The sequence below is a fragment of the Rana temporaria genome, chromosome 9 (genome assembly GCF_905171775.1).
Source record: "Rana temporaria chromosome 9, aRanTem1.1, whole genome shotgun sequence".
NCBI classification, from domain to species: Eukaryota; Metazoa; Chordata; class Amphibia; order Anura; family Ranidae; genus Rana; species Rana temporaria.
Window position 1 is genome coordinate 43185517 of NC_053497.1, and position 19049 is coordinate 43204565.

The 19049-nt window shown below is 45.1% G+C and overlaps 1 protein-coding gene across 1 annotated transcript in view; it reads right to left on the reverse strand.

Annotated features, from left to right (window-relative positions):
- RASGRP4 (RAS guanyl releasing protein 4) overlaps nt 1-19049 on the reverse strand; it is a 78442-nt gene that overhangs the window by 39492 nt on the left and 19901 nt on the right. Inside the window, exons 5-8 of the mRNA XM_040323294.1 lie at nt 17527-17661; nt 17236-17383; nt 11873-12046; nt 8058-8174 (exon numbers count right to left, since the gene is read on the reverse strand). Coding sequence (XP_040179228.1) covers nt 8058-8174; nt 11873-12046; nt 17236-17383; nt 17527-17661 — 574 coding nt within the window. The remainder of the gene's footprint in view (nt 1-8057; nt 8175-11872; nt 12047-17235; nt 17384-17526; nt 17662-19049) is intronic.

Genomic DNA, 19049 nt, shown 5'->3' on the forward strand with positions numbered 1-19049 from the left:
AGTTGTTCAGATGTGAAGTTTGCAGTAGCAAAGTTGAACAATGCCAATTAACAGCTTTGGGAGTTTAAACTGGAAATGCTTGTATACAAAGATGACTTGTGGCAAGTGCTGAATACAGACAGACCCACAAATGGAGAGACGGAGGACTGGGATAGGAAGGACAGACAGGCAAAATCAATTATAAGCTTACTAGTGGAAGATGACCAGTTTATCCAAATAAGAACAGAGAAAACAGCCAAAGGTATGTGAACTTTATTACAAAAACCGCATGAGCGTTCAAGTCTAAACAACAACCTGTTTTTTGCTAAGAAAAATGTATAAGATGAGACTAGAAGAAGGCCAGCAAATGTGTAACTACCTAAAAGCTATGCTAGAGATCATAGTGCAGCTGCGTGCCATCGGAGAGGACATCAAATAACCATATTGTTGCCCTGTTCCTCTGCAGCCTTCCAGAGACATAGACTGCTCTCATTAATGCTTTAGAAACCAGACTTGAGCAGGAGCTCACGCTAGAGTATGTCAAAGGGAAATTAATGCACGATTCACAATAATAAGCGATTCCTCGCAAAAGGAAAACTGGATGATCACTTATACAAGTTCATCACCACAGATCAGCAATATAGTCTCTAATGACCTACACAGTGAATGTGTTCACTTATGGCACAGGCGGCTGGGGCACAGAAGTCCAGAAGCTATACAGGACATTTTAAAGAGAGGCTTATCGGAAGATTTGACAATAGCACCTTGCAAAGTGTTTATGAAATGCAAGTGCTGTATTGAAGCTAAAGCCACACATGCTCCCCTTCCACAGGCATCTTAAGCCCAACGGGAAAACTGCGAGGAGAGCTTTTGGTCGGGAATCCTGGCCGTGTGTATGCTCCTCGCAGTTTTTCCGACGGGAAAACTGCCCAAAAACCGTCGGACAAAAAAAGAGAACCTGCTCTCTTTTTTCCTGCCGGGATTCCCAGCGGACTTTTCGCCGGCCGTTTTTGGCAGTTTTCCTTTGGGAAAAACTGCGATAGAGCATACACCGAGTCGGGATTCCAGACCAAAGCTCTCACCTGAGTTTTCCCAGCGGGAAAACCTCTCTTGTATACGGGGGGAATAGTTACCGAGCAGGTTCTTGGTTTTTCCCCTGGGATTTTCGACTGATCTTTTCCCGTCGGGAATCCCGGTCGTGTGTAAGAGGCATCAAAGAAAAAACACCCACCACCTGCAGCTCATACACAGTGACGTATGCGGTCCAATGAAAACTCCCACGCCAGGCGGGAACAGATATCTACTGACCTTCATTGATGATTATTCCAGGTACACAACTCCATTTCTGATGAAACACAAGAATGAAACATCAGAGAGAATTCAAGAGTTCATGCCATGTCTAGCAACAACTTCCAATGCAAACCAGGAATAATACGCATCGACAATGGAGAAAAACACATAAGCAAAGAAGTGGCCTCATACCTGAAGAGACAAGGAATAGTACACCAGACAACCACACCATACACTCCTGATAAAATTGGTGTAGCAGACTACCATCAAGAGCCATTAAATTAACTCCATTTGCAATGTGGCATGGATCAAAGCCTAGCATAGGGCACATCAGAGTGTTTGGATGTAAACATATGCCTATATTCCAAGTGAAAAGCAATCCAAGCTGGAGAACAGAGCCATACAGGGCATTCTAGTAGACTACAGCGAGAAAATTAAGGGTTACAGAATCCTACACCCAAAGACTGACAAAGAGACAATAAGTTGTAGTGTTTATTTTGATGTGAGCCCATCATCAGAAACACAGATCACCGAACGCTGCGAAGGAAGTATGCCAGGCAATCCAGAAGAAAAAGTCGACCAAAGCAGTGAACCTGTGCAGGAGTTTAGAACAAGAGGTGGAACTTACATCAAGTTTCCCACCAGATCCTGCTGAACTGCCTGAAATCAGATCCACTTGGACTACAAAGGGGATACCACCCTGCAAGCTGTCATACACTGTTAAAACACACAGGGTACTTGAACCAACATCCCGGGAAGACATAGAAAAACTGCCAAAACATGAAGCCAGTAAATGGAGAAAAGCAGCAGAAGAAGAATTCAAGTCACTTCAAGAAAATAAAACCTGGACACTCACTGAGCTCCCTTTTTAAAAGCAAAACTCTCCTAGTGTGTGTCACGTAGAGCGGCGTTCTCCCACTGTGTCATAAAGCTAGGATCTGAAATGTTTGGCAGCCGCTGTAACAAAGTCCCGCCTCCTAAACGGCACACTGATCCAATGCTGGCAAATTAAATCAGTGTGACGTCTATCAAATGAGCCAGTCTAGGAGGTGGCGCTTTGTTATAGCGGCTTTCCAGGCAATTCAAACCCAACTCCGTGACACAGCAGGCACTGATAAGGCTGCATTTGATGGGCGCTGATAATCTTCATTGATGCATTCATCTCTTGGATCATGTCTGCAGAATGCAAGGGGCACGGTGATGGGGGACTGTAAAGTTTGAGCAATAAATATTCTTGAAATTTTTTTTTTTTTTTACATTTTAAAGTTGGGGAGGTGGTGCCAGATATAGGACCTGCCCCGGGTGCCCAATGCTCTAGGTACGCCCCTGGAGTACGTTGAGCCCTGGTGGGTGCAAGACCCTTTGCAAGGCCTAGGAGGCAAACGGTCACTGTCATAGGGAGGGGTAAGGAAGTTACCTCTGTTATACATCAAAGAAAAACACTCCAAAAGTCCTGAACTACTGGACAATACCAAAGGATATGCCCGAAGATAGCATTAACATAAGAAAACCTTCTGTGTGCAGTAGCCCCCCTAACACTTACCTAAGCCCCATCTCAGAAGTTCAGGAGTGCCTAGGCCCTCCGGGACTCTCACTCCTGATTGGCTGAGACACAGCAGCGGTGCCATTGGCTCCCACTACTGTCAATCAAAGTCAGTTAGCCAATTAGGAGAGAGAGGGTGTGGGGCCGAACTGTGGCTTCATGTCTGAATGGACACACAGAGCTGTGGCTCGGCTCGGGTGCCCCCCATAGCAAGCTGCCTGCTGTGGGGGCATTCGACAGGAGGGAGGGGCCAGGAGCTCTGGCAGGGGACCAGAGAAGAAGAGGATCAGGGCTGCTCTGTGCAAACCATTTCACAGAGCAGGTAAGTATGACATGTTTTTTATTAAAGAAAAACATTTTTAGTATCACTTTAAGTCTTCCTGTCACAGTGTAACTGACTGGCCGTACTGGAGGTATGGCCAGACAGATACATAGACAGTCTGTAGGACCATCCGAACCCATGGTCTGCTGATTGTGGGTACAATGTTTTACAGATCAATTACAAAAAATAAAATGCATACTTTTTTTACCTTCAAAAAGGTGTGCATCTTATTTTTGTGTAAAGGTGAGCCTATCCTTTAAGATGTCTGCACTAAGATACACATTTTAGGCATCTTCTGCAATAGGAATTTAATTTGGGGTAAGAGACTCCATAAGGGTTTACTTCAAAGGGAATGCTGATGCTAAAGCTTTCCTCATTAGAGGAAGTAAACCCCGCTGGAGGCTGCATCCATGTTCACCCCTCTTCCCTCCGCGGACTCTGGCTCTGTGACTGGCCGGAGCCGCGTTAATCACGGCACTCGCTCGGGAAGAAACGGTACGGAGAGCATAGTATAGCATAGCATACTAGCTCATTATGAATTACTTACCCTAGAACGAAGCCCCTGCAGCGGTCCTCGGACACCTCCTCCGTCGCTGCCATGATACCCGGAGTGACTTACGGGTATCGCTGCTCCAGCGCTGTGACTGGCCGGAGCAGCGATGACGTCACCCCCGCGCATGTGCGCAAGAGCTGCCACTAACGGCATGATCGCCGTTAGTAGCGGCACGCTCAGTGCTCTTGTGTGCCGTTGTCTACGGCGCATGCGCCGTACACATTGGTGCCGTCTTTCTTTGAAATATCTCCTTAACCTCCTCCTTGGGTTAAGGAGATATTTCTTGGACCTACAGGTAAGCCTTGATCTATGCTTACCTGTAGGCCAAATGGTCTGTAAGGGTTTACAACCCCTTTAATAAAGCTTGGCATATGCCTTGTATGTGTGTGTTGATTTTCTTTTTGTTCAAAAATGGCTCAGTAGAACCCTGACTTAGTAGTACCTCCACTCAACAGATTCCCAGCTCATTAGCAACCCTTTTCAGCAGATTCCCAGCTTATTAGTACCCTTGTTCACCAGATCCCTAGCTTATTATATCCCTTGTTCAGCACATCCCCAGCTCAGCTGATGCCCCATGTAGTAGTACTCCCAGCTTTGCTGATCCCCCACTCAGTAGTAGCCCCCTGTTCTGCTGATCATCTGGTTTGCTGATCTTCCTCGCTCTCTCTGGTCCCTGCTTACCTCCCACTATATTGCCCCCACACTGCTCACGTGTGATATCTAATAGCTTCTCTTGCTCTGGTCCCCCCATCTTTGTTGATCCTCTGTCTCTCAGTCCTTTCTCTCCGATCCCCGAGCACCTACTGCTATAGTGTTCCCATGTTGTACACAATGTGTGCTGTCGCTAGTTGTTCCCCTCCAGTCCGGACCCGGCTCACCCTTCTGCTGCTCAATGCTGCACATCAGATGTGACATCTGCACCAGACACTTTCAGAATATATACACATGAACTGGAAGGGACTGCTGACAATGTCTTTTTGGCTTGCTTGTTGGTTTCCCAGTGCATCCTGGGATATCTCATACCTGCAATACCTCCAAAACAAAGCAAAGCTAACCCTGATTGAAAGCCCCTCAAAATCTTCAGGTGCTGTAAGCAAGCTTTGTCATAGACTTCTATGGAGGCTTTGAAGACACTTTGAAGCACCAATAAAGCAACACAGGTTATAATTTTTTAAGCAAATCAAAGCAAACACAACGTATGGACAGGACTGTAAGGTAACCATTTTATTTAGTGAAAGGGACTTTGTCAGGTCACCTGTGGTCAGATGACAAGTGCACCCCGTTGGAGGCAGGGGTGCACCACAAGGTAGTGAACCCTATAGCAGACTTCTGCAGGTGGACCACAGAGTGGATATGGAGAAGAGGTTCGCTGGGGCACAAACAGGGATCCTATATGAAGCTTGAGCCCAAGATTCCCCAGGGCGCAGAGTCTAAGACCCAGCTGGTATTCACCAGCCTCTAGTGGCGAGGATGGCCTTCGCTGCAACTGGATCCAGGTTGTGGCCCCTGGAGTCCTAGGTCACGCTCCGTAGGGAGAGAGGGGAAGCAGCCACTCAGGACACAAGAGATGGTGAAGGGTAAGCCGAGGTTGGGGCAACAAGCAGACGAGGATAACCAAGGGACAGGCCAAGGGTCAGGGTCACAGGCAAACAGGAGTAGTCGGAGACAAGCCAAAATCAGTACACAGGGATAACGTAGCACACGGCAAGCAGGAACACAATACTAACAAACAACATTGATCAGCCATGCAGACCTGCAGTGCACTGGTTAATATAGAGTTCCTGGAATGGCCTGGGGTGGAGCCATACAGGGAGGAGAGATGATAAAGGCAGGCAGGTGAGGGGGCCTGGCCTCTAAGATGAACACATGGAGAGCAAGGTAAGCTGCCAGAGATTACTGCATATCCATGACAGACTTTGATTGGCATTCCGAGTGCTTTAAAAAAGCATGCCCAATGCCACATTTTGAAGCAAATGTGAACAAGCCCTAAAGGCTCGTTTACACTTGCTTCAAAACATGGCAGTGGATATACCTTTTTAAAGCTCTCTGAATGCCATTCAAAGCCGTCACTCAATAAAATGGTTACCTTACAGTCCTGTCCACACGTTGTGTTTGCTTTCAATCACTTCAAAAATGATACCCCATGTCACTTTATTGGTGCTTCAAAGCGTCTTCAAAGCCTCCATAGAAGTCTATGACAAAGCTCGCTTGAAGCACCTGAAGCTTTTGAGAGGCTTTAATTTAGCTTTAGCTTCACTTTATTTTGGCAGTATTGCAGATATGGGATATCAGCACATACTCAGGGCATCTGCCAAGCTTCATTAAAGCTTAAAAAAAGTACCACCGAAGCATCATTGAAGCATCAAAAACACATCAAAAAAGCATGTTGAAGCGGTAGGTGTTTTAATGTGTTGAAGTTGAAGAAAGTGTAACTGAGCCCTAACAGTGATAAATACTATCACAATGAATAAGAAAAACATGTGACAACTTTTTCAGCTTTCTTTGGATTAAAAGCCAAATTATTGTCACTCGAAAGCCACATCCAGATTTAAACAACCCACTGCTGTGGGGAAGTAGTGCTACAAGAATTCCCAGTATGACCCAACTACTGCAGCCAGAAAAATGTGTCACATTTCTTTGATGGATGTTTCATAATGAAAAAAAATAAAAAATTCGACTCAAACACCATGTACAATCATTTTGGCCAGCTGTTTTATTGACACTGCATTGGACCTGCCTAACTTCCGATGCTCCAAGGCATATATTTTAGGGCTTATAGAGGAACTCCAAATTCATTCTCACGCCAAGTAATTAATGAGAGCCAAGTATTTTTATGCCAAAAAACTATTCTTCTTACCTGGAAGAGATCATCTCTCCCCCTTTGCTTCACAGTGGAAAAACGTGCTTAAAGTGGATGTAAACCCAAAATGTTTTTTTTTTTTTTATGTCACAATGTAGAGTATAAGATTTCCTATCATCTGTGCCCAGTCTTGCCACACAGAGTTAATCCAGCTCTGAGCAATCCTCTTTTATTGTTCAGTGAAAATTAACAGACTTCCAGATGAAAACCTGTCTAAATAAAAAGTCCTTTCCTCTCTCCTTGCTTTGAGTGACAGGTTATTTACATATCTAGCTTGGACATGTTTATCATAATATGAGGTGATCCACAGTTCGTTGTATATGACCAGGATGTGTTATGTGGGGAGGGGTGGATTTCTCACTTTTTATACTGTGGATCACCTCATATTATGATAAACATAACATAACATATGATAAACATGTCCAAGCTAGATATGTAAATAACCTGTCACTCAAAGCAAGGAGAGAGGAAAGGACTTTTTATTTAGACAGGTTTTTATCTGGAAGTCTGTTAATTTTCACTGAACAATACAAGAGGATTGCTCAGAGCTGGATTAACTCTGTGTGGCAAGACTGGGCACAGATGATAGGAAATCTTATACTCTACATTGTGACATAAAAAAAAAAAAAAAACATTTTGGGTTTACATCCACTTTAACTCTGCCATTCCCCTACACCAAATTACATTCTTCAATAGGGGCTCTCCTGAGAAATTTGATAACATTTGGGGTCTATGGTCACTGAGTCTCAGACTGATGATGATTAAAACCGGGAGACTGTACTTTTACTTATTCATTAGGTTTTGCTATGACTATTTCTAGGCTTTTACTTTCTTTATCCACCATGGCCATTAATACTGTAATGTATTTACAGTTTACTGTGAACATAGTGTCTCTCTTGAATTGTCCCATTTTTATGTGTAGGTGAATGTTTCTTGTCTACATTCAAAATTTAAATGCATCTTAATAAAAAATGAATTACAAAAGAGTGACTCCATCATTTTAGCCCCTTGGGAGGGAACAGAAACAACCTCCTGCAAAAAAATCCTACCAATGGAGCCGTTAAGAGATCTGGGAGATAGATGTGTCTTTATTTTCTTTTGGGTGTATTTGGCCTTTAAAGGGGTTGTAAAGGTTTGTTTTTTATTTTCTAAATAGGTTCCTTTAAGCTAGTGCATGGTTGGTTCACTTACCTTTTCCTTTGATTTCCCTTCTAAATGTTTTTTTTTTTGTCTGAATTTCTCACTTCCTGTTCCTCCTCAGTAAGCTTGCCCCCATCATCCATGGGGGTTAGTCAGCCAGAACAGCTTACTGAGGAGGAACGGGAAGTGAGAATTTCAGACAAAGAAAAAAAAAACAAAGAAAAAAAACATTTAGAAGGGAAATGGAAGGAAAAGGTTAGTGAACCAACAATGCACTAGCTTAAAGGAACCTATTTAGAAAATAAAAAACAAACCTTTACAACCCCTTTAATTACAAATCCTATACAAGACGTGATTCTTTCCCACTCACCTTTAGTACATCCTGTGATAGGTGACTATGTGTCTCCTTTAGCCTGGAGATGGCACTGTGGCACAGTCCTCCAATCACTGCCATCAGGGTGTTAAAGTTCTGGTGCTTACGGAGTTTCTGTAAAATAAACAAATACAATAAATAAAGGAATATCACTGCAGCTTAGATTTTCTATTGGGGCCATATGTTAATTATTTATTTATTACCCAAAGACCAAAACTAAACTAATGAGGTCCCCACAGATATGAAATGACCATTGTACAATGCAGGTCTCAGATAGGAACCCCTCTTTTGAACAAAGACCATGGCCCAGACGCAAGTTTTCATCGCAAGTGCCTGATTCTCAAAGCACTTGCATGAAAACTTACGCTGGTGGCCTCCGGCGTAAGCCTGCGTAATTCAAAGGGGCGTGTGCCATTTAAATTAGGCGCGCTCCCGCGCCGGACCTACTGCGCATGCTCCGTTTTGAAATTCCTGCCGTGCTTTGCGCGAAGTGACGTCATTTTTTCGAACGGCGACGTGCATAGCGTACATTCGTATTCCCGCAAGGACAAAACATTTTCAAATTTCGACGCGGGAACGACGGCCATACTTTATACAGCACATACGTGTGCTGTGTAAAGTTAGGGCAGCAAAAACGACGACTAACTTTGCGACGGAAAAATAGACTAGACTAGCAGTAGCGTAGCGAGTAACGTAGCGAACGCGAAAAACCGTTGTGGATCGCCGTAACTACTAATTTGCATACCCGACGCTGGTTTACGACGCAAACTCCCCCCAGCGGCGGCCGCGGTATTGCATCCTAAGATCCGACAGTGTAATTCAATTACACCTGTCGGATCTTAGGGCTAACTATGCGTAACTGATTCTATGAATCAGTCGCATAGTTAGGAAGACCCTAAAACAGAGATACGCCGTCGTATCTCTTTTGTGAATCTGGGCCCATGTTCTCATTTATATTAGATTACAATATTTCTCCTTATGGGAAAAGCCACCTTTTGGCTTCTGGCTCTATAGGTACTGCCCTAAAGAGCCTAATGGTAAATCAAGCAATTCAAACAGAAGCATATGTACAAAAAATGGAATAAAAACCTAGAGAAATGCTGAGGTTGTCATTGCTGACAATACTAGTTGTCTGGCTGTCCTTCGATTTTATTTTGTATTAAAATAATAAACATGTTATTCTTCTCGGGTCCTACCTGTCACTCCTGACTCTGCCACTTCAGCGCGTGCCCCATAAAGGCGCTGTCTATGGAGGCACTTGTGCAGGCTCACTCTCAAGCCGTCCTGCTTGTATCCATTGACAAAGACAAGGCGGCTCGGCCCCACCCCCTGCTCCTTCATTACCTGTGGCTCCCGATACTATCAGTCTGTCCAGTGAGAAGGGAGAAAGCGGACAGAGACGCTGTTCTCGCGCATATCGCTGGATCGAGATTGGGTTCAGGTATGTATAAGGGGAGGCTGGGGGATCCTCTGGCACAGAAGGTTTTTTAACTTAATGCATAGAATGCATTAGGGTAAGAAAACTTCCACATTTACAACTATTTTAGGATGGCCATACAATAATAGTTACACAGGGCCAGATTCTCGTACATACGCCGCCGACGTAGTGTAAGTCATTTACACTACGCCGCCCCAACTTACAGGAGCAAGTGCCGTATTCCTCAAGCACTTGCTCCGTAATTTGCGGCGGCGTAGTGTAAAAGGCCCGTCGTATCCCCGCGTAATTCAAAGGGGGCGGCTTCTATTTAAATGAAGCGCGCCCCCGTGCCGATCGAACTGCGCATGCGCCGGGCTTAAAATAGCCCAGTGCGCATGCTCCAGTTCTCGACGGAAAACGTCAATGACGCCGACGTGTGCGTCATTGACGTAAAGTCGTATTCAAGAACGACTTAGGAAAATGACGTACCCGACGGGAAAAGACGACGCGGACCCGACGCCATACTTAACATGGCATATGGCGGACTGGCGTAAGGTTACCCCTCATATAGCAGGGGTAACCTTACGCTTACGCAAACGACGGCTACGCGACGCAAATTCGTTCGGGAATCGGCGTATCAGGCTCATTTGCATAAACAAATGAGACCTGAACGTAAACGCCACCTAGCGGCCGGCGTTGCATTACATCTAAGATCCGACGGTGTAAGTGCCTTACACCTGTCAGATCTTGGCCGTATCTATGCGAAAATGATTCTAAGAATCACTCGCATAGATACCCGGGCTCAGAAACAGAGATACGACGGTGTTTCCTGAGATACACCGTCGTAACTCTTCTGAGAATCTGGCCCACAGTGTGAATGGACGAATCCCCACTAGGGCTTTTGTATTTTGACAGGCTGTCTCAAATACTTGAATAGCAATCAGACGCAGCCATTTTTCAGATGTCAATTTTTCACCTGGCTCCTTCAATTAAAAAATGTTGGGCGGGAGGCTGTCAACAGGGCCACCCACTGAGCAAATTTTGGCAAATTCCTGAAATTCATATAGTTCATGGCCAGCTTTTGTACAGCATCATGTCCTATGTTTTAAGGTATATCTCTGACCAAAACTTTAATCTAGCTCAGGATAAAGTATGGAAGAGATTAGAACCCCTGTGAGATTTTTACTGCTAACCCACCTAGGGATATTCACCTTCTATATTTGTCCTGGGAAACAGAGTTACAGTCTAAGGTCCGGATTCACAGACACTGGCGCATATTTATGCCGCCGTAGCGTATCTCCTTTACGCTACGCCGACGCAGCAGAGAGAGGCAAGCACTGAATTCACAAAGCACTTCCTCCCAAATCTGCGCTGGGTTTCTCAGGCGTAGATGGGCGTAAGTGGAAGTGGGCGTGAGCCATGCTAATGAGTTATGACCCCATGCAAATGATGGGCCGAGCGCCAGACAGATAAGAATCGCAAACTGCGCATGCGCCGTCCCGTGGGCGCATCTCAGTGCGCATGCTCACAATCACGTCGGAACAACTGCCTAAGATACGTTGGATCACTGCCTACGGCGTGAACGTAACCTACGCCTAGTCATATTCACGTCCTACATAAACTACGTAAAATACGTTGGCTTGTGTTCCCTGGTGCAGCCCTTTGTATGGATGCTGCTGAGTTACACCTCCTTTATGGGGCATAACTTTACGCCGGACTTATGACTTTACGCGCACTGCGTCGGACGGACATACGTTCGTGAATCGGCGTATCTCCCTCATTTGCATATGTGAATAGAAAATCAATGGGAGCGCCAAATACGTCCAGCGTAAATATGCGCCCACTCTACGCCGGCGTAAGCAAGTTACGTTGGTCAGATGAAGCCTATTTTCAGGCGTATCTTAGTTTCTGAGTAGAAACTACGGCGCATATGTGCACTTACGCGACGTATGTTGAGATACGTCGGCGCAAGTGCTTTGTGAATCCGGGCCCGTCCGTCTAAATAATGATTTCCCTTAATTTTTTGGATCTCCAGGACAGAAAGTGAAATTTGTCCTTTTAGGTCACATCATAAAACCCCCAAAGAACTTACAGGTGGTTTTACCATTCCCTACTCCCTGTAGAACACAGAGAAGAATTAGCCATATTGGAATTATTGGTATTTTGACATTAATTGCATGCATTTTAATGCAGGATAATGTACAAGTGTGACCAAAACGTAACAGTCCGCTGACACAGAAAATGGTGCATGCAGCATGCTGATTTCCAAAAAGTGCAACATGATGCCAAAGCATTAAAAATACAACCTAATAAAAGCAGCTTTGGCTGTGGCTATGATGCAAACATAACACAAGGAACATTAATCTTTGTGATTTAGATGCAGTTCAATTCTCACCTGAGTCATGTGGATAAATTTGGTGAAGACCTCAGCTCTCTGCTGTGGAGTTGGGCGGTTGAGGATCATGAGCTGAACCCACTGTGAAATGCTGTTACATAAGGAGACCGATCGCTCCAGCCGAGGGATTTCTCGCAGAGAACTCTGCAAAGTGTAGCTTCGATAGTCTAAATGCTGACAAAGAGAAGTCATAATCAGATAATAGTAGAAATTTGGTATCGGCCCGTATTTTCAGACCATTCTACCTTGTTAAGATAGTTTTGCATACATTAAGGGCTTTTTCATGTCATTTGACGTCCACAGATGGGATCTCCCATCCTGGGTGGACGTCATACGACGTCCTGGGCTTTGTGCAGTGATATCTGAATGATGGGTGCAGATAGAGGCATCATTCAGATATCATTCTTTAGTGCCAGCGATTCTGTGCATCATAACAACGATCATAGCGGCAGTTCCGCCGCTTGATCGTTCTTATAGGTGGCGGGAGAGGACATTACCCCCCTCCTGCCGCCATCCGGTGCTTTTCCGCAGTGGCGTCTCCAGCTTTCATATTTAGGGGGGGCACATGGGGGGACAGGGACAAAAGTAGGGGGGCCAACTATAAAATGCAATTTTATATATATATATATATATATATATATATATATATATCCTGGGGCCCTTTACTACGATCCCACAACAGGCCCTTTTACATGTTCTGCAGTGAGCTCCCTTCCTACTATACTGGGGCCCCCCAGGGTGGCAGAAAACAAGAGATATATGTCACCAGCACACCAAGAAATATAAGGGTCCAAAGCAGTGGGAGAACTTTCAGGGTTGCAAAGGTTGTCTTGCCACCGGGCCCTGGTGTTCTGCCACAGTGGGGATCCCCAGCTGTCCTGTCTCTGCTATTTACAGCGCTGGTCTGGCGTCTGTCTCCTTGGCAGCGGCGGCAGTCTATTAGGACCTAGTGCTGGTGACATTATGGGTGCATGCAGGGGAAGGCTGGCACTATTGGTTATAGAGAGCCAAGCCCCCAGCTGGTCACCTAGCAGCAGTAATGCTGTATAACCTTCTCTGTTAACATGCTGATCAGGATGTGATCCAGGTGATGCTCCCAGTCAGATCTAATAAACACAGTGGGCCAGATTCATCAAGAGATACGACGGCGGATCTCCTGATCCGCCGTCGTATCTCTGAGATCCGACGGTCGGCTCTATGCGACTGATTCATAAGAATCAGTTACGCATAGATCTCCCTTAGATCTGACTGGTGTAAGTGACTTACACAGTCGGATCTTAGGCTGCAATATCCCGCCGGCCGCTAGGTGGCGCTTCGGTTTTTTACGCGAGGAATATGCAAATTCCGATTTCCGTCGATTCAGAAACGAACGCCCGCCCGTCGCTTTTTTTTACGTCATTTGCGTTCGGATTTTTCCGGCGTATAGTTACCCCTGCTATATGAGGGGTAGCTAATGTTAAGTATGGCCATCGTTCCCGCGCCGAGTTTCAAATTTTTACGTCGTTAGCGTAAGTCGGTCTGGAATACAGAGGGCCGCAATTTACGTTGCCGCCGAAAACAATGACGTCCTAGCGACGTCATTTGGAGCATGCACACTGGGAAATTTTGCCGGCGGCGCATGCGCAGTTAAATCGGCGCGGGAACGTGCCTGATTTAAATTGTACACTCCCCCTTGCCGCGGAATTTGAATTCCGCCGGGGGAGTTATGATCCGCCGGCGCAAGTTTCGAGGTAAGTGCTTTGTGAATACTGCACTAGCCTCGCAAAATTGCACCGGCGGATCGTAAATCACATAGATTACGAGGATCTAAAGATCCGCTAATCTATGTGAATCTAGCCCACAGTATTTATTAGCATCAAGAGTACAACCACATAAATATAATCAAACGTATGATCAGCAGCCATGTGGGCTCTATGCCTGTAAAGTGTGGGCTTTGATCAATAAAATCACTGATATTTATGACTAGGATTTGACTGGGAGCATCACCTGGATTGCATCCCGATCAGCATGTCAGAGAAGGGTCCACTGCTGCTAAGCAACCTGCAGGGAGCTCAACTGTCTACAACCAATATAGATGGGCTTGAGTGTGTTTGAAATCCCACATGCCCGATCACGCCAGGAAGCCGACACTCCACAGTGCTAATCAATGTATGGGCTGCCTAAGAGCTAAGATCAGCCATAGACAGTTTAAATCTCAGCTGGTTCAGCAGAAACTGGCTGAGATTTGAACCATTAATGAGCAGATTCTCTTATAATTATCACTAGTGGTTGCTGTATAGCCACTGGTGATAATCACTGTTTGTCGGGAGAATATAATTGCTGGGCAGGAGGGATATTCCCCTGTCACCACGGTCTGTTGATGGGGGAATCATGCAAGTTTCTTTCCTGCAATCTGTGGATGCAGGAAAGAAATTTGCACCGTATATTATCTGCCTAACTGAAAGTGAAAGTAAATTGTGAATGTTTTGAAAGAACAGGAGAGGGGGAGGGAGACAGATCGGGGGGGACAGAAGGGATGGAGATAATGTAGTTGAGTGATTACAGTGTACTGCAGTCTGCAGTGCACACACTTAAACACGGCCCAGGCTAGAATATCTGGTTGTGTGAGCGCTCGCATTATGCAGTGTCGGCGAGTACAGGGAGGGGGAGGAATCCCCCGCAGAGCTGACTGGGGACGCTCTCCCTCTGGGGGAGCAAAATACAAAAATTGCAATGGTGGGGCACAGCATGATGTTGGGGGGGTCAGTGCCCCCTCTGGCCCCCCCCTAGAGACGCCTCTGCTTTTCCGGGCTCTCCCGTGGTCATCTCTATGACCGTCGGAGGCCCAGGCAAGATGACGTCCCGCCTGGGTACCCGGAAGTAAACAAAGCCGCGATTGTGGCTAGTAAGCAATACTAAGCATGAGATTGGTGAAAATGTTTTCACGATCTCATGCTTTCCAGCCTGGAGGAGAGATGCGGGGTCTTATTGACCCCGCATCTCTCCATAAAGGAGGACCTGTCACACACATTTCTTATTACAAGAGATGTTTACATTCCTTGTAATAGGAATAAAACTGATTAAAAAAAACTAAAATTAAAAAGAAAAAGTGTAAAAAAAGAAATAAATCAAATAAAAAAAAATAATAATAAAAAAAAATTAAAACGCCCCTGTCCCCGGTAGCTCTCGCACAGAAGCGAACGTACGCGTAAATCCCACCCACATATGTAAACGCCGTTCAGACCACATATGTGAGGTATTGCCGCGTGTGTTAGAGTGCCAGCAACAATTCTCGCACTAGACCTCCTCTGTAAATCGAATCTGGTAACCTGTAAAAAATTTCAAAGCGTCGCCTATGGAGATTTTTTAAGTACCGAAGTTTGGCGCCATTCCATGAGTGTGCGCAATTTTAAAGCATGACATGTTAGGTATCTATTTACTCGGTGTAACATAATGTTTCATATTTTCCCCAAAAATTGGGCTAACTTTACTGTTTTGTTATTTTTTAATTCGTGAAACCATTTTTTTCACCAAAAAAAGGTGTTTGAAAAATTATTGCGCAAATACCGTGCAAGCTAAAACGTTGCAATGACCGTCGTTTTATTCCCTGGGGTGTCTGCTAAAAAAACATATATAATGTTTGGGAGTTCTGCGTAATTTTCTAGCAAAAGAATGATGATTTGTACTTATAGGAGAGAAGTGCCAGAATAGGCCCAGTATTGAGGTGGGTAAAAAAGCCCTGTATTGAAGGGGTTTACTATAGTGAACAAATTGTTCACACACTATGAAACCCCACTGTGTTCAATTGTGATAAGCAATAATCAAACAAAACTGTATGAAGGTGAGTTAATGAATTCGATTTTTAGGCCCTTTTTTACCTAAACATTGGACAATCATCTTAATAATAAGTTTAACAAATTTTAAAATAGTTATGTGTTTTTTAGCCTTCACTTCGCATCAATCATCCGGTAAATGTGCTTTATTTTCATGTTTCAGATAATAAACATACTATTTTGGATTATGAACCTTTTAGAATTCTTGCTTTCATTAGACAATTTTTTGTTGTTGTAGAGTCTCTTAGGTAGATTCACAAAGAGTTAAGCCGGTGTATCAGTAGATTTGCCGTCGTAACTCTGAATCTAAGCTGTCGTACATTTACCGTATTTATCGGCGTATACCGCGCACTATTTTGCCCTGAAAATCAGGGCAAAATCTTGGGTGCGCGATATACGCCGATACCCGCTTTCCCGCCACGAGTTTTGAATACTGCGCCGGCATATACCGAGCGCAGTACACTCGTGTAACTTCGGGCAGTCTCGGCGCCTCTCGCACTGACGTCCTGAGCGTACAGGACGTCACCGCGACAGTTGCCGAGCCTGCCCGACGTTACACGAGTGTACTGCGCTCGGTATATGCCGTAGCAGTATTCAAAACTCGTGGCGGGAAACGAGCGGGGATGACGCGAGGACGCCGGACCCGCCAAAGAGGACGCCGGACCCGCCGAAGAGGACGCCCGACCCGCCAAAGAGGACACCCGACCCGCCGAAGACGGACGCCCGACCCGCCGAAGACGGACGCCCGACCCGCCGAAGAGGACACCTGAAGCCGCAGATGGACGCCGGACCCGACGAGGCCGCCGATGAACGCCGCGCAAGACACCAAAACTGTAAGTACAAAAAAACAAAAAAATTTTTTTTTACCGTTATACCGCGATAAATACGGTAAGTGTATTCTCAAATTGAGATACACTTAAATGTAGCTAAGATACGACAGCCTGCACCGTCGTATCTTAGCTGTCTAGTTCCGCCGACCGATAGGGGTGTGAACGCTGATTTACGCCTAGAATGCGCTAATCAGCGAGATACCCCTATTCACGAACGTACGCTTGCCCGTCGCAGTAAAGATACGCCGTTTACGTAAGCCGTTTTCAGGCGTAAAGTTAGTCGAACAAATAGCTGGCCTAGCCAATGTTAAGTATGGACGTCGTTCCCGCGTCGAATTTTGTTTGTTGAAATACGTTGTTTGCGTAAGTCGTCCGTGAATGGGGCTGGACGTAATTTATGTTCACGTCGAAACCAATAAGTCCTTGCGGCGTACTTTGAAGCAATGCACACTGGGATATGTCCACGGACGGCGCATGCGCAGTTCGTTAAAAACGGCAATCACGTCGGGTCATGGTTTATTTACATAAAACACGCCCACCTCTTCACAATTTGAATTAGGCGCGCTTACGCCGGCCCATTTACGCTACGCCGCCGTAACTTAGGAGGCAAGTGCTTTGTGAATACAGCACTTGCCTCTTTAACTTACAGCGGCGTAGCGTAAATACCATACGCTACAAAGTTACGCTGCCCTACCTGAATCTGCCCATCTGAGATTTTTACCGTAATCCTGCAGAAGCATTTGAACTCCAGGTAGCTGAGATGAGCTGCCAGTTCTGATGGTTCCAGATGATCAAATAGAAGGGAGACTTTCCTCTTCTTGTTGAAGCTTGGTGACTCTGGAAAAGGCTGTGGGCTTTCCGGGTCAAATCTGGTATTAAAAATAATAAAAAAGTAAAAGTGAAGAATATAAAAGAAAGCAAATCAAGAACGGCAAGAAAAAAGAAAAGAGAAGTAAAATTTCCTCAGCTGCTGGGGAAATATAGATTAGACTGGATTACATAAAGTCCTTACGTGAATGAGGTATCAGGACTTTGTCTGTGGACATTTGACCATCTGCGGTCTTTAACCACCTCCCAGAAATCACACATCAGCTCTTCTAATTCACGGTCAAGCCGAAACATCTCTGGATAGCGATTTACCCAGAACCTGCAGGTGTGAAACAGATGAGTTTATCATTAACACACACAATGGCGTTTCTAGGAGTGTTTAGATATGGACACCATATTCTGTTAACTACTATTAACCGCTTAAGACCGGTCCATTATACAGGTAAAGGACCTGGCCCCTTTTTGCAATTCGGCACTGCGTCGCTTTAACTGACAATTGCGCTGTCGTGCGACGTGGCTCCCAAACAAAATTGACGTCCTTATTTCCCACAAATAGAGCTTTCTTTTGGTGGTATTTGATCACCTCTGCAGGTGTTATTTTTTGCGCTTTAAACAAAAATAGAGCGTCAATTAAAAAAAAAATTCAATATTTTTTACCATAATAAATATCCCCAAAAAATATATCTAAAAAACACTTTTTTTCCTCAGTTTAGACCGATACGTATTCTTCTACATATTTTTGGTAAAAAAAAAAAAAATCGCAATAAACGTATATTGATTGGTTTGCGCAAAAGTTATAGCGTCTACAAAATAGGGGATAGTTTTATGGCATTTTTATTAATAATTATTTTTTTACTAGTAATGGCGGCGATCAGTGATTTTTTTCGTGACTGCGACATTATGGCGGACACATCGGACACTTTTGACACATTTTTGAGACCATTGTAATTTTCACAGCAAAAAGTGCTACAAAAATGCACGGATTACTGTGAAAATTACAATGGCAGTGAAGGGGTTAACCACTATGGGGCACTAAAGGTGTGTCCTATTGTGTGTTTCTTACTGTAGGGGGTGCATAGCTGGACGTGTGTCGTCAGTGATCGTCGTTCCCTATGACAGGGAACAGACGATCAGTGACAAGCCACAGAGAAGGGGGAAGGTTTGTTTACACTCACCTCTCCCAGTTCTTCAGCTCCTGTGACCCGATTGCGGGACACCTGCGGCGATCGGGTCCGCGGGGCCGTGGGCGCGGTCACGGAGCTTCAGACCGGGTCACGAGCGCGTGACCCATGGCTGGGTTCTTAAAGGGGACTTACATGTACGCCCTTGTGCCCAGCCGTGCCATTCTGTCGACGTATATCGTCGCGCAGCGGTCCTTAAGTGGTTAACAATGCTATTAACTTTCAAGGACAACAATTATTGGTTCAAATATTAATCTGGTAAGACAGGCATGTCTATGTCAGCAAATAGAATATAAACTACTCTTCCACGAGGCACTACCTGCACAGAGTTAGCATGTTTCTCCCTCTTGTATGTATGAATGTAAGTTTCGGAACCTTAGATTGTAAGCTCCTTGAGGGCAGGGACTGATGTGAATGTACAATATAAATTAAAATAATTGCTACTTTTAGGAGCATCAATGCCAGAACGTAGTGTCACCTGTCTGATTGTGCTCCCTGCCTGTGATGTACACAAGTTGATAATCAG